The sequence below is a fragment of the Lactuca saligna genome, chromosome 5, assembly GCF_052625555.1.
Source record: "Lactuca saligna cultivar CGN05327 chromosome 5, ASM5262555v1, whole genome shotgun sequence".
In the NCBI taxonomy this organism is placed as follows: Eukaryota; Viridiplantae; Streptophyta; class Magnoliopsida; order Asterales; family Asteraceae; genus Lactuca; species Lactuca saligna.
In genome coordinates, this window is record NC_136421.1 from 294496173 (window position 1) to 294513237 (window position 17065).

The 17065-nt window shown below is 35.8% G+C and overlaps 1 protein-coding gene across 1 annotated transcript; it reads right to left on the reverse strand.

Annotated features, from left to right (window-relative positions):
- Positions 1-5892: 5892 nt before the first annotated feature.
- On the reverse strand, positions 5893-7116 carry LOC145046891 (uncharacterized). Its single transcript, XM_078995159.1, has 3 exons — positions 6821-7116; positions 6550-6727; positions 5893-6270 (listed from the first exon to the last, which is right to left on the reverse strand). Exons 1-3 carry the CDS (start codon positions 7114-7116, stop codon positions 5893-5895), a joined length of 852 nt encoding a protein of 283 aa, XP_078851285.1.
- Positions 7117-17065: the final 9949 nt, after the last annotated feature.

Sequence of the window (17065 nt, forward strand, 5' to 3'; positions counted from 1 at the left end):
TTAGCTATCACCGCCGCCATACCATCGTTTACCGAATTTACTACTCCTCGACTCACTTCATTCCTCGGGTTGTGGTATTCTCTAGTGTGCCTGGAGAATTCTTCAATTAACTCCTTTATTTCCGGAGGTGGCTTTCGGGTGAGTGGGCCTTGTGAATCGAGTAGTTGCCTCGTGGTGACATTTACTCCATCATAAAAGATAGAGACCTCTTGTTGGCTATTGAGATCATGGTGGGGGCAATTTCGAAGTAGGCTCTTGTATCTTTCCCAAGCTTCATAAAGAGATTCGCCGGGTTGTTGCTCGAAGTTGGCAATGGCTTTCTTTAGCTTGGCTATCTTGGAAGGTGGGCAGAACTGATCGATGAACTCTTCTTTCATTTTGGCCCATGTGGTAACCGATCCGGGAGGGAGTGACTTCAACCAATCCTTTGCAGCTCCTTTAAATGTGACAGGAAGCATGCGTAGTAGCTGGATCTCGCGGGGCACATTAGGTACATTGAAGTAATCCGCCACATCATTTACTTCATCTAAGTGCTTATAGGCGTCTTCATGATCTCTCCCGTGAAAAGGTATCTCCTTGAGTTGAGCGAGAATATGGCCCTTTAGTTCAAACGTAGCGGTAGCGGGGATCGCGGGTTGCACAAGTCCCGGGCCGGTGTCATCACGCATCCTTTTCTTACACTCCCCCATGGGGATTTCGTCAATATTAGCCATAGCGGTGGCTAAGTCGTCTTCAAACTCGGATGTGTGCTCGCTTTCTTCTTCGGTCTCGTAATCGGTGTCTTTTGGGATCGGATCTTCGGTTGTCAACGACGCACTGGATGCTCCTGCTTTGCTGCTCCTCTTCTTGCTAAAAACGGATTTGAGGTTTTTGAGTGGTGAGTTCTTTGAAGAAGCGGTTTCTCCAACGGTTTTGCCCTTGTTTCTTCTTAATGTGGTTTCCGGATCTTCAAGAGGGGGAACTAGAGGCGTAGCAGATCCTCGGGTCATGAACCAACTGCAAACAAAAACAAAACAAAACGCGTAAAAAAGAACAAAAAATTAAATCTGATTCAGCGTCGCACTCGCCGAGTCGGGGCGAATGCACTCGGCGAGTTCAAGTTAAAATCAGCGTTTTTTTTTTTTTTTTTTTTTTTAACTAAAACTTAAACAAAAAATGAAACAGAAATTAACTTTGTGTAAGATGAATCTTACACAAAGGATCGATTGAATTAGAATTTTAATGCTAATTTTAAAACCGTTCCCCTGCAACGGCGCCAAAAACTTAATGTGTGTAAAACTCACTCAGTTTTAATCCTATTTTAATTATCAAATAACACACAAAAGGCAGTGAACCTATCAATTGTGGTATAGCTAAATAAGTAGGGTATCGAACACAGGGAACGGCAAATTAAATTAAAAACTAATTCTATCTAAGTTGATTAAGCAAATAGGGGTTTTTTCTCTAGTTTTACAAGACTAGAAACTTACTAACTAAAACTAATGCAAGCCTAGAAAAGAACAAATTAACTAGATTCAATAATGGGAAAGAAACTTCTGTTTAGTTCAACTCGGTTAACTTTATGGTTGATTTTAAGGTAATAGTGCAATGGATTAATTCTTTCGTTGGTTACCGATTCAAGTGATTAAGTTTGTGTTCACTACCCTAATCCTTAGCAAATAAACTAATTCAAACAGTGGCCAATTGCTTAATTTAATTATATTTACTAGATTAATTATTCGGGTTAAGTTAGACTTGCAATAGCTAATTAATTCGTTATTCTTAATTAACCTCTTGTTCGATGGTCATCTTAGAAGCTTGCACATGAGTTTACTCAATTTCCTTATTAATCCTAGTTTCATGTTCATTAATTCTAGACATATGGTATAGTGGTCACATATCACATGAGGTTGATAATCAATAGATGTTCATGCTAATCAATTATTTTCCTATTAACAAAAAATTAATTATCATTCATACACAAGGTTCTTTAGCAAGCTAAAATAACAATTAATCACCAACTTGGAATTAATCCTACCAATCAATCAAACCATATTGTCAACTTTGTATTCCCAAACAGAAGTCTAAAGAAATTAGTTCATAACTAAGGTAAATAACAGCAAACAAATAAGTTCAAGTTGCTTAATCATGTTGACAAAACAAAAGAATTAAGTAGAATGGTGAAATTATGCCTTAATTACTCCCGGGATTGGATTCTAGCTTCTTTGGTCGACTTCTAGGGTTCTTCTGGCTTCTTATTCACAGCTAAGCACTTCTGAAACTTCCCAGAATTCTCCCTTCTCGAATTGTAGAGTTATCTTTATATATGCGTTCCGACTCGTCGAGTCATATAGTGACTCGTCGAGTCCCTCTCACAATAATCGTAATCCGATAACTATCTTGACTTCCGAATGCTTATCTTTCTGAATCCGCGACCGGACTCGTCGAGTCAAGGGTCAACTCGACGAGTAGAAGCCTTTTATGGGTGTTTTCTTTCTTCTTTCCACTCTTGAGCTCCTAACCGCTTCTCTTGCTTCCTTTCGCTTCCGAGCTTCATCTTTGGACTGAAAAACATAATTTAACACTTTTAAGTACCTTTTGTCCATAATATGCAACAATTTAGCTAATATATGAATAAATAAACTACACTTAATACACACTAAATATGCACATATCAATATCCCAAGTAAGTCAAGCCATAAACCATGGTTCCCTTAAGATACTTAAACACTCTATTCAGTGCTTACCAATGTTGAGCATTAGGATTTTAAGTGTACTTGCTCAACTTTCCTATAGTAAAAGCAATATCTAGCTTGCTACTTGTCATTGCATACATCAAAATACCAATAGCTTTAGAGTATTCCATCAAGTGTGAAATTTATGGTCATGTGTTGAGAAAATTAATGTTCACGCTTTAGAGTATTCCAATTGTGATTCAAAGTCATTATATTGAGAAAATTCAATAGTTATGATCTTCCGAAGATGTAGTTGTCTAAGGACATGACACGTGGCAGAAATCCTAGCCGCTTTAAGTCCACAACGTTAGCATTAAGTCCACGACATGAAATTAGCTAAGGACACTAATCGAGGCTACAAAACACATGGCAAGGCTACATGATGACTCATGAAAGAACAACCTATAAAAAGCGATCAAAACCCTTTCATTCCTTACACCATCTAGTTTTCTTTCCCTCATTTTTCAAAGGCCGTTTCCCTTCCCAATCCTAACAATGACGAGCCTCTGACCGTTTAGATTCTATAGATCATGCTACTTGGGTGAGTTTCACAATCCCACTTTTTAATGTTTCGGGGGGAAACACATGCTAAATAGTGTATACAAGTTAATACTACGTTTATATGATAGTATATTCATATCAACATAGATAGTTATATTAACTAGGATATAGTTGTTTTGTATAGTATATACTTAGAATATTAATATATATCTAAATCATACAACTATCTTAAACTAGTTAGCATGTTGTTATTATAGATTATACTAATGTAACCGTGGAGTTACACTCGGGAGTTATATATATTATGTGAGATATAGCCCCGGAGTTATACACGGGAGTTATATATATATATATATATATATATATATATATATATATATGCTTTCTAAGTATGTTGTTATTATTGGTTTTATGTTAGATAAAACCTAGTTTTACTTCAAGTTATAGTTGTTATACTGCCTAAGTATTATAGAAACTAGGAGTAACATTTAGAGCATAGTCTAGTAACTTAGAGTTTTAGACACGAAAATGCTTTCGCTATTAGAACCATAGGAGGTCGATAAAGTCTACATGAACTATTTTATTCATCAATTAAGATCAGAAATCTTAGGGGAAATCCTCTGACTGTAACTGATAATCCCGTGTGAGCGAGGAAGCTGTGTTTATATATTTATGCGGGTTAGCACTCCACCCGTGGTTGCTAGCTACAACCCAATGTTTTACGGGTGACGAACTTGCCTATTTTTCCAATGAGGAAGTTGTGTGTAAATCTATGCAGGTTGACACCCCTACTCGTGGTTGCTATCTACAACCCAACATTTTTTGGGTGACAATCTTGCCCAATTTATTCTACTCGACACTTGTAGCACCATTTAGAGGTAGTGGCGTCGTATTAGCAACAGTTACAGACTCATGGTAGCACAATTTTAGAAGCATTATACTTTGTCGATATACAAGTATGAATGTTAAGTATAACTTTCCCAAATAATTATACTCTACGTACAAGAAACTTGTAGGTATACTACATGTTAATTAAGTAGACAATTATACCTAGCACACATACTCGTATAGAATTGAAATAAGATTTACACGTAGTAACCTTCATTTTTATGGGATTACAAACACTTATATTAATAGTATATGAAATTTATAGGTATACTACTAAGTAAACCATCATACATAGGATATATATACTATATGTTAGAAACAATTATGAGTCAGGATGATATTTTCAAACAATGTTCTATACTTTTTGAACTTGGAAAAAGTACTATTTTTACTCTGAGTTGACGTATTTTCAAAATGCATATGTTTTTAGGAACTTGATAAGCTAGAATAATAATATAACTTTCTATTATCAGTAAAGGTATGTAGTTTATATTAACTCTTTTGTACTATTCAATATATGCTATATAACTGTTATACAAGGAATGCCGTTACAATGCCCCATGTTTCCGCCACCGGCTGGGGGTGTGACACATGGCCTCTTGAAATGTATTTGGATCATCCTCAATACTGTAACAATAAGAGTATTGAAGACCATCCTCATCTCTTGTGCCTTCCACCAAGTACATTTGGAATTCGGAACTGAAATTTTTCGGAAATTGGCCTCTTTTGCTTTTCTATAGCTCGTGTGTTTTTGGTTTAGTAACAACATATTAACTTTGTGGATTTTGCACTTTATTAGTTCCAAAAGTTAGATCCTTAGGCCTTTGAATAGATACAAAGCACATCTCATCAAAAATTACAACTCGTGACTCAATAACTGTGTACATCGATACCAAATCATTAGGTTTAATTACATAGAACCTATATGCCTTGGAATGTTCATTGTATCCAATGAATATACAATCGATTCCACGTTCTCCCAAATTTGTCTATTTAGGCTCGGTTAGTTTACAACTACCTGGCATCCCCAAACCCGAAAATAGCTTAAATTTGGTTATTTCTTGAACAAAAGTTCATATGGGACAAATTTGTTCTTTTTATTTGGAACCCTATTTAATAAATAGCAGGACGTTAGCATGGCTTCTCAACAGAATCCATTACTGAATCCCAAGTATGACATCATTGAGCTTACCATTTCTTTTAAGACTCGATTTTTGCGTTCAACAATTCCATTTTGTTGGGGTGAGTAAAGTGTCATGATCTCATGAATGATACCCACTAATTGGAAGTATATGGGATCCATATATTCACATCCCCTATCAGTCCTAAGACACTTAACATGATTGCCCAATTGCAAATCCACCTCGATTTTGTATATTTTGAATTTATCTAAAGATTTGTCCTTAGAATGTAACAAATACACATAGTAAAACCAAGTGCAGTCATTAATGAAGGTGACTATATGCTTTTTATTTCCCAAGGAATGAGTGGAGTGAAAATCACATAGGTCACCTTATACATGTTCCAAAATAGCCAAATTCCTAGTGACACTAGGAAAGGGCTATTTTGTCACTTTTATAAGCATGCATGTTTTACATTTATCAGAAGAAATGTCAAAGGTTGGAATTAATCCATATTTTGACATCTCATGCATCCTTCTAAAGTTACCATGACATAATCTTACATGCCAAATCATAGATTTACAAACATTTGAAGTAGAAGATACAAATGCAGAATTTTGAACAGGTAATGATTTGTCAATAATACTCCAAAAAAACATTCTATTATTTCAATATCCAAAACCAATAAACATTCCACCTTGAGATAAGATGAACTTATTTGAATCAATAACTTGTTTAAAACCATCAGAATTCAAACAACTAGAACTAACAAGATTCTTTCGAATCTTAGGAACAAACAAAACATCAAAAAGCCTAATAGTCTTTCTAGAAATAAATTCATGACTCAAAACACCAACACCACAAATAGGTATAAAAGAATCATCTCCTAATTTCAGCATCGATCCATCTTCAAGCGGTGTTAATATTTCAAACAATCGTTTATCCTTGCATACATGGTTTGTTACCCCAGATTCGATCCACCAAGCAACATCATCATCATGTACATAGAATGATTTAGGAATAAATGAAACATAATAAACATAATTCTAATTAGAATTATCAAAGTTAGTAAAAAACTGACCTCCTTTAACTCGGCTAGAAGACCTGATCACACTTCCATTGGTTCCACTGTTTCCAGCACCATTATTCTTATTATTGTTGCCTAAGTTCACTTGACAATCATACTTGCAATGTCCCACCCTTTTGCACCTCCAACAAACCAGTTCCTTTTTCTTTTTGTTGGATTTATATGGGACATGTGCCTACTTACGTTTTCCATGTTCTTTATGGTTCAGGTTCCTAGTTTTATTTTCAATTATATGAACAGAGGGTTGTCCAGATTCAACTTTCCCTTTGGTTTTATCAGATTTGTCAATTTCCTTCATATGAATAGATTCTTCAATATAAATATTACTACCAAGTTGACCCAATGACGATTCCTCTTTTTGATGTTTTAGGTTATGTTTGAAATCCATCCAAGATGGTGGAAGTTTGTTAATTACACTTGACACAACAATGGATTCATCGATATTCATATTGTACAATTTAAATTAACCAAAAATACCAAGGAGTTCACTATATTTTTTAGTGATAGACCTTGCATCGACCATCTTAAAGTTATTAAAGTCATTAATCAACAACTTTTTGTTAGAAGCATCCTCTGTGATGTATTTCAATTCAAGGGTGTCCCACAAATCCTTAGAAGTTAAAGCATCACCATGGATATCAAAAAAAGCATCATACATACCATTCAAGATGTGATCTTTACAGATGTAGTCACCGTTATCCCACTTTTGTGTCTTCCTGGTCTCATCAAGTGTCTCATCAACAACTTCCTCCGGTTTAGATGGTCTTGGAGTACTAAGCATGTACGTTGCCTTTAGAATGGTCATCATGAAGTGCATCTTCTTCTTCTAACACCCGAAATCTATGCCTTCAAACTTCTCCAATTTTCTGAACTTCATGGTCATCTCGCAGATTGATTAATACATCTCCAGATATAGAAGATATTAGTTCAATTGTTAGAAATTGGGTAGGGTTATGCTAGAGATCTGGATATCCCTTGGATTGTATAAACACTTTCCAAACTGATGTGTGTATCCTATTTCTGGGTTACAAGAAACTCAACCTAGGATAATCCCAAGCGGACACTTAAAAATCTAGGCACTGAAAATGTAAGCCAAATTGCTAGAAGATTTCGAGTTTGTATGAAGAAACAAGAGCTAAAAGAGCTCTCTCCCTTCAAAGAGAAGAGTCATTTATATAGTAAACGAAATTTAGGATTTCAATATTAGGGTTGGCCATCATCTGTGTTTTTAGAAACAAATCAAGGGTATCCAAATTAATGAGGAAACAAATCAAGGGAATCCAAATTAACGAGGAAACAATTCTAAAATTAATAAGGAAATCAATGGTTACCAAAATTGTTGAGATTTGTCAATTTTACCATAATTACCCATATTATAAATTAGTTAGGAGAATCACAAATTTAATGGCATAATCAATGGTTACCAAAATTGATAAGATTTATCTGTTTTACCATAACAACCTATTAGAATTCAGTTTTTCCATAATGTAACTAATTCAAATTTTCGAAGACCTTTTTAGGGTGCTGCCCCAAAACCCCGCTTTTCTGTCGTATCGGCTTATAATTTGATCTTCTATATATGCATGCACTCCACATTCACCAAACATATAATATAAAACATAAACCATAAGCCCCTAGCTCACATGTAGTTCTAATTACACAAAATGTTCCGGTGACACTAAAATCATCAAAAATCTCCTAAAATCTCCTTTCATCTTGTAGTTACAACAAAAAGACATCTATCTGATGGGACTTTACGTAAAAATAGAAACAATAATGAAAAAGCTACAAAAATCAAACCATCTTCATTGACTTCATGTAAGTATAAAGTTTATTAACGAAAAGATTGATCTTCATTGATAATCAATTAGGTAAATATACAGGGAGGGATCCTATATTTTAGGATCTATGACAACAAAGCAATGCCTAAATATATAAGACTAAGTCTATATATTATTTACAATTTAAATACAAATTAAATATACATGAATAAATATGAAAATCTAATGGATGTAGTGAGCTATGTGTTAATATGCTCCCGTAAGATGGACAATCTAGAGAGAAGTCCAATCTTGGATAGAAGACTATGAAAACAGTGTTTCAATACTGGCTTGGTTAAACCATCTATAAGCTGATCATCTCCTTTGATATGAGTGACACGTATAGAACCATATTGAACCTTTTCCTAAACAAAGTGAAAGTCAAGAGCCAAATGTTTCATTCTTGAGTGAAAAACAGGACATGCTGAATAGTGATTAGCCCTTAAATTATCATAGAAATTGTTGGTATAATAGTAGATGTGAAGCCGATTTCAGATACTAATGAAACAACCCACTGTACTTTAGTTGTGGTGGATGGTATAGCCAAAAATTCATCCTCAGTGGATGTTCTAGCTAAGATATGTTGGCCTTTGGAACTCCAAGTGATAGGATTAGAGCCAAGGTAGACAAGGTATCATGTGGTGCCCCTATATGTCTGTTTGTCACCTGAAAATCTTCAATGGTTAAAGCATGAAGATGTAGTGGGGAGTTGCTCCGTATAAGTAACCCATGATGAATGGTGTCGTTAAGGTATCGTAAAAGTCTCTTTAGAGTAGCCCAATGAAGATCAATGGGACAATGCATGAATTATGAGAGTTTGTTGATAAAGAGAACAACATCCAGGCATGTTAACGATAAATATTATAAATTGCCAACTAGAGATCGATAATATTTTGGATTCGATATAGGTTTGACATCAGTAATATTGAGATGAACAAAGTTTGTTGATGGTGTGGAAGTTGGTTAGCTATCACTCATGTCGGATTTGGTAAGGATATCTAGAATATATTTGGTTTAAGAAAGAAGAAAACCATCAGAGTGAGGTAGAACTTCAATTCCAAGGAAATTGGACAACGTGCCTATGTCTTTTAAAGAGAATCGATTAACAAGAAATGTGATTAATGTAGAAACAGTGGAAGAATTTGGTCTGGTGATGATGATTTCATCAACATACACATGAATATAAATAGGTGATATGGTAGAATGGTGAACAAAGAGAGAAGGTTCATAAATAGTAGGTTTGAAATAAGTAAAGATGAGAAAAGAGTTAAGTTCATTGTACCAAGCTCGTGAAGCATGTTGTAAATCATAAATGGCATTGTTTAATTTGCACACATGATGTGGAAAAGATGGATCATTGAAATTGAGTGGTTGAGACATGTGAACGGATTTAGTTGTGGTGCCATGTAGAAAAGCATTGTTGATGTAAAGTTGTCTAAGACACCAATTTAGGGATGATGCTAAGGAAAGGAGATAAAAAAGAAGTTGGTTGGACTACAGAATTAAAAGTCTCGACATAGTCTAGACCTGGTCGTTGATGAAACCCTTTGGTGACTAAGTGTGCCTTTAAACGATCAACTATTCCATCGAGTTTAAATTTAGTTCTAAAAAACTATTTGCAACCAACAAGATCGGGGGGGGGGGGTGCAGAATCTGGTGAGAGAAGAGACCAAGTTTGGTTTCGAACTAAGGCATCATGTTCATCTTGCATGGCTTTGTGCCATTGAGGATGTTTAATTGATTGAGTGATAGTATAAGGTTCTGGGAAAGTCTGGTTAATGGATTTATAGAGAAGAAAATCGTTATTGTGATATTTGGAATTTGGTTTGAGGTTTTATCTAGTTCTTTTGGGTGATAATAGGGGATAATTAATGAGAGGAGGATTATTTATTGGATGAGGAGGATCTTCATGTTCGGGAGAAGAAGGAGTTACCGGAGATGTGGGTGGGGGCTGTTTTTAATGGATGGAGAATAGGTTTGGGATATTGGAATAAGATCCACGTGTATCCATGTATTAGGATCAGGATATCATGGTGTGCTTGACTGTGCTAGTATGGTGTAAGGAATGATATCTTCAATAGAGTGAACATGTCGGGATGTGTAGATTTTATTAGCGAGAGGATCAAGAAGATGGTATGCATTTCGGGAAGATGGATAACTAAAAAATATGCATGGTTTAGATCAAGATTCGAGTTTACGTTTGGAGTAGTAACGGAGCCAAGCGTAAGCTAGATAACTAAAAGTTCATAGTTTGTTATAATTTGATAATGTGTTAAAGAGACGAAAGAATAGAGAATCATTTTGAAGGTTAGGGATTGGAAGTTTATTTATGAGATAGATGGTAGAGATGACAGCAAAAGACCAGAATTTTATAGGCATTTTGGTGTGAGTAAGTAGAGAAAGTCCAGTTTCAACTATGTGACAATGGTGTCGATCAACATAATCGTTATGTTCAAAGTTGTGGCGAGGTGATGTAAGGTGAGAGATTCCACTAGATGCAAGGTGTGATTATAGTTTGATGTATTCTCCACCATTTTCAGAGAATATTTTTTTGAATTTTATTAGGAATTTTTTCCACAAGTTATTGGAATCTTATGAAAACTGTGAGAGAATCAAATTTGTGTTTTAATAGGTATAACCAAGTCTACTTTGTGAAATGATTAACAAAAATAATGTAGTATTTATACCCATCAAATTTGTTACTGGTAAAGACCAGTAACATTAGAAAATATCAATTGTAAAGGTGAAGTAGATGTAAGAGATCAACTATGAAATGGAAGTTTATGGCTTTTATCAATGCCACATAAGTTACACATATTTTTTACAGATGTAATGACATTAATATTAAAAGCTAAGTGCTGGAAAACTTAGATGTGTGGATGTCCAAGTTGATGATGCCAAAAGGCAGACTTATTTGATTGTGCATGAAGAACTAATGGTTGAGGAATGGAATGAATTACATAAACCGCATGACTAGTTGTTTCGTAGAGTAGAGTATGTTTGGTTTTGAAGTCCTTGATAAGAAAATTAAAGGAAAATAATTTGATTAGTATCTGATTATCAATACATAAGCGAGAAATAGAGATAATGTTCTTAGATATTGAGGAACACAAAGAACATTTGTTAGGATGAAAGAGGTGTTTGAAAATTTAATAACTAAAGAGTCAACATGAGTGATTTGGAGAGATGAACCATCACCAATAACCAGTTCATCGGTTCCATCATAGGGTGTATGTAAAGAAAGCACATTGAGATCATTAATGATGTGGTGGGATGCTCAACTATCAAAAAGTCAAATGGAATTGTGATGAGGGTGCACATCAGTCATAATATTGGCTTATGGATTGTTGTTTGCAAGATTGGGTAAGGGTGGTAAAGTTACTAGTGGATACTTGTTTTTAATGGTATAACAAGAGGTGAGGGTGTGTCCTTTGGTGAAGCAAAACTGACATTTGCCAAGAAATTAACGATTTGTGCTAGTAGGGGTGGGAAGTAAAACATGAGAGTTATTAGGGTACGGTTGTTGCAGGGTTTGGTGTATTGGCATTTGTTAGCAAAAAGGTTGTCATAGGTTAATGAAGATTTGTGATGGTGGAAGATTGTTGAAGTAAGGAAAGTTAATGGTTAATGAGTTTTTTGAGAAGTTCATGGAAAGATATGTGGTTATCTCTTGCATGAGCAACATCAATAATAGTTTTATAAGATGTGGAATCGACCCCATTTAAAACAACATCTGTGATGTCTTGAGTATCCATCTTCTTGATTAGAATGTCCAATTCATCCACAATGGTTTTAACTGATAATCAGTAACTGATTGTTCAGGAGTTTTGGTGGATTGTTTTAATCGGTGTTGTAGTTGTTTGATATGGCCATGGGATTGATTAGCATATGTGTTGGAGAGAATAAAGAAGAAGCATTGGTGATTAAAGGAACAATGGATGGAGAGAGTACCAACAATTGCACCAAAAATTAGTCTTGAGGAAACCAAGCTGGATAATCTTTGTGTTGGGGTAGAAATGTCATCAACAAAAGTGGGTTTTAGAGGAAGATTGGTGACATCAATGAGTTTATAAAGGTCCAAACCGTCAAGGAGAGCCTGGGTATGTGTTTTACAACTCGGGTAATTGGTGGATGAGAGTTAGAGAGGGTGGAAATTGAACTAGGGTAAGGGATGGTGTGGTGAGAGGGAGGGTTGGAACGATAGAAGAGGAAGAGGTGTCACCTGTGCTCATTATGAAGAGAAGAAGTGGTCACCGGGATTATGTTGGTGTCCTCGCTGATACCATACAAAGTTTATTAACCACAATGTTGATTTTCATTGATAATCAATTGGGTAAATATACAGGGAGAGATCATGTATTTTAGGATCTGTTACAACGTACCACAAAGCAATGACTAAATCTATAAGACTAAGTCTGGATATTATCTATAATTTAAATATAAATTAAATATACATTAATAAATATGAAAGTATAATGGATGTAGCGAAATATGTGTAATAGTAAGGGGCTGCTTGATTTAACTCTGACTAGGTCCAATCAGACATTTTAGTTGGCATGGTCCGAGTCAGTGTGTTTGATTTGTATTGTGTCAAATGCCTTAGATAACTCGGCCAACTGTTTTCATCTAACTCTATCCACCTAAAAAACGAAGCTGATCGGAAAGAGAAAATAATTTTCCTAATTAGGCCCTTCTCCTTCTCTTTTAGTGGATTTCACTCCATCCTCTCAATCACAACTCTCTCGATCATCTTCAGTCTTCAGCATCACCGACCACTTGATTGGGTCCGCTACCATCGGCCGTCTTCCTCATGAAATTGAGTCCACTAGAGAAAGATGTTGACCAGAAAAGTGGACGCACTTTACCCCCCCCCCCCCTTACGTATGTTTTATATATCCTTCAATTGAATTGATTAGCTCCTTCCACCACCACCGGTCCTCTTCCTATTTAACAATGCTTCAAAAAAATCATGAAATCGATGCTTCTCCATCCGCCAAACTGGTCGTCTTCCTCATGAAATTGAGGTAAAACGTAGGGCTTATGAAGACACAGGTATGTGTGCCCTTCCCTTCTTTTTCTCTGCGATTGCTACAGTTCCGCTTCTGGTCCTTAAATTTCTTCTTCTTTGCGATTGCTACAGTACTGCTTCTGATCCTCAAATTTCTTTTATCTTCTACATGACCCAAAGTTGAAATATTGTTATTTTAAAGCTATGAAATTTTTACCATTGGGGTTTGTATCTGCATTTTAGAGTAATTAGTGGGAAATTGGTTGTCTATTTTACCCTTCAATGATATTGTTTCCTATAAAATTAGCAAAAACCCAAGAAGAAGTTGTATATAAGTTTCCATATGAAATATCCATTTTGAATATTATCAGACTGTTGGAACAATTCCTTGATGACCGGAGACTTTAAATTGGAACAAAACTAATGGTGATCTGATGGGACGACAAAACAAAAATTGGCAGGTATTTATGGTGAAGTCTCGAGAGCAAAATACATTTTTTTTCATTAAAGGGAAGTTATTGGTTGACATAAGAATGGGTTTAATTGTATTTTAAAAAAAAAAAAAAAGAAGAAACCTAAAACCTTTCAATAAAAAATTATCAATTTTGAATATAAGGATCGTGAGAGAGATGTGATAAAGGTGTCGTGTATCATGACTGCTGAGCTTCAAAACTCTTATGAGGACTTATGGCCCTATGAGATGCACCAAGATATGATGGAAATGTACCATAAAAGTGCTCAGAAGGAAAGGTATGAAATCACAGCCTCCAAAATCACAAACAAAATGAGGGATGGAGAGTCCATCACAGCCCATTTGCAAAAGATGCAAAGGTTTATGGATTGTTTTCTAAAGTTGAATGTCAAGTTTGATGAAGAGTTGGATATTGACATTATCCTACACTCTTTACCTCCTTGATATGATTAGTTCAGAATGACCTATCATATGAACAAGGAGGAAGTCACTCTAAGCAAGCATCAAAGCCTTTTAAGAACTGCTGAAAGTAGTTTAAAAGGAAAATTTGTTATGCCTACTCCTACTACTGCTGCCCCTGTCTTGGCATTTGGACATGGGAAGACAAAGAAGAGGAAGACTCCTTCTAAGAGCCACAAGGGAAAGTCCCATGATGTATCTTCTTCTAGTGGGATCAAATTTGGTTATGCTAAACCCTCTTCAAATCCAAAGGAAGTAGATTGCTTCCATTGTCATGAAAAGGGCACTGGAAACGAAGCTTCCCCTAATTACTTGAAGGACATATAGTATGGGAAGATCAAGCCCACCTTCGCAGGTATTTACACTATTCTATCTAATAACTCATCACATGCTAATTCTTGGGTCCTTGATATAGGATGTGGTTTTCACATTTGTTCTGATTTTCGGGGTCTAAAAAGAAGTAGGGTTATGGAGCACGAGAAGATGAACTTGATCAAGGGGCATAGGAAAGTGTCGCTTGTCACTAAGATTGGATTTTATACTTTATTGCTTAGTAGTGGGTTAAATCTAGAATTGAATAATTGTTGCTAGTCGTTTGATATGGCAAGAAATACTATTTCTTTTTATGGTTTGTATGAACAAGGTTTTACCTTTTCATTTAATTATGAGATTGGTGGTATTAATGCTTATTATAATGGTAAATTTTATTTTGAAGCATTGATTTGTAATGGTATCTATGAAACAGTGATGGTTGTAGATAATTTAGGAAATAATGTGTTGCATATCGATTCGTCCAGTGGTTTGGATAAAGCATGCTTATGGCATTGTCATCTTGGACATGTCAACAAGAAGCGCATAACCCAACTCCAAAAAGATGGAGTGTTGGAGTCATTTGACTTAAAGTCAGATGACACATGTGAATCTTGTTTTCTTGGAAAGATGATCAAGTCACCCTTCACTGCTTCGTATGCAAGGGGTGCAGTTTTGTTGGATCTCATACACACCGATGTGGGTGGACCCTTCAAATCTACCACAAGGGATGTTAACTGCTTCTATGTGACTATTACTGATGATTATAGCATATATGGGTATATCTAGTTAATCAAGCATAAGTCAGAAACCTTTGAAAAGTTCAAAGAGCTTAAACAAGAAGTGGAGAAACAATTGGGCAGGAAGATAAAGATGCTCTGATCCAATCGAGATGGTGGGTATCTTAGTATCGAGTTCCATGACTATCTTAAGGAATGTGCAATTGTTTCACAATTGAAGCCACCTAGGACACCACAACTTAATGGTGTGGCTGAGTGGCACAATCGAACCTTGTTGGACATGGTTCGTTCTATGATGAGTCGAGCTTCGTTACCTATTTCATTCTGGGGGTATGCCTTAGAGACTGTCGCCTAGATCCTTAATCTAGTCCCAACTAAAAAGGTTGTCAAAACACCTCACGAAATATGGACATGGAAGGTTCCCTCATTAGCACATATCAAGGTTTGGGGTTGCGAGGCTTTTGTAAGATGAGAGACTCACAACAAGCTCGAACCTCATAGTGAGCGATGTATTTTCGTTAGCTACCCATAGAAATCCTTTGGATATCCTTTCTATAGACCGAGTGACAATGTTGTCTTCGTTGCGAGGAGAGGGGTTTTCCGCGAAAGAGAACCCATATGCCAAGAGGACAGTGGGAGAAATATTGACATTGAAGAGCTTCAAGAGTTAAGTGATGAAGGAACCTCAAACACTAGCACTCAACATGAAGGGGAAACTCCAGTTGAACCAGTTGATGAGTCCTTACTTCTGAGGCGTTCCAATAGAGTTAGAATGACACATGAGTTTTATGGTTTCCATATTACTACAGATGGTGATACATTTATCAGTGATAGTATACTGGTAAATATGGATGAACCTAACAACTACAACGAAGCCATGGCAGGCCCCGAGTCTGCAAAATGTAAAGAGGTGATGGACAGCGAGATTCAGTACATGTATGACAGTCAAGTTTGTAACTTGGTTGATGTGACATCCCCATTTTCACGGCCTGAAAAGACCGATTTTTTTATGCTTTAAAAAAAATAAGAGTATCTCTTTTAATAAAAACGTTGCTGAATTTGTTCCCAAAAAAACATGATAATTTCATTATCAAAGCATTTCCAAAGAAATGTATTTTTATTCATTATAATACATTTGGGATGTCATCGTCAATACAGAAACATAAGCATAAACAGAACTTACATTCATTTACACTAGTGATTTATATCTCCTTAATCTCTCAGTGTAATGTAACTTCACCTCGTCACCTGTGATACAAGTAAATTGAGTGGGCCAGGTTGGGAAACCTGGTTAGTACATAAGGTTTTCAACCCACAATAATATAATTATTACATTAATTTTGATGTTCGTTATATCCACGCATAGGTAAAAAAAGATCTACAACTTTCATTTTGACTCCGTCGGCTACTTCTCGACCGATCTTAAATTTAATAATATGAGAAGATTAGATTGTTAAATGACCGCGAAAAATTCGTAACTCCTTCATACAGACTCCGTTTTCATCTGTCTTGTTACCGTTGAGTTCCTATTAATGAGATCTTTAACTCTCATTTAGGTCGCGTAAGCCAAAAACCGCTCGAACTAAATTTCGAGTTTCAGTTCGTGCATTGCTAAGCCAAATCTTTGAAAAATCATAACTTCCTCATATGAAGTCAGATTTAGGCATTCTTTTTATGGATGCTCTCGTGTTAACATATTCTATGACATTCATTTAGATCACTAAGGCTAAAAGTCACTCTATCATAAATTCACTATTTATGTCTCCTCGGTGTCGTACCAGTTCCGTCGCGAAACTTCGACGGGTCATAACTTCTTTGTTGTAAATTGGATTTCGTCGTTCTTTATATGTACGGAACCCTTAAGACATATTCTACAACTTGGTTAAGATTATTTATTCTAAATAATCTTTTGTCGAAAAGTCGTTTTCGACCCCTATTATCTCTAA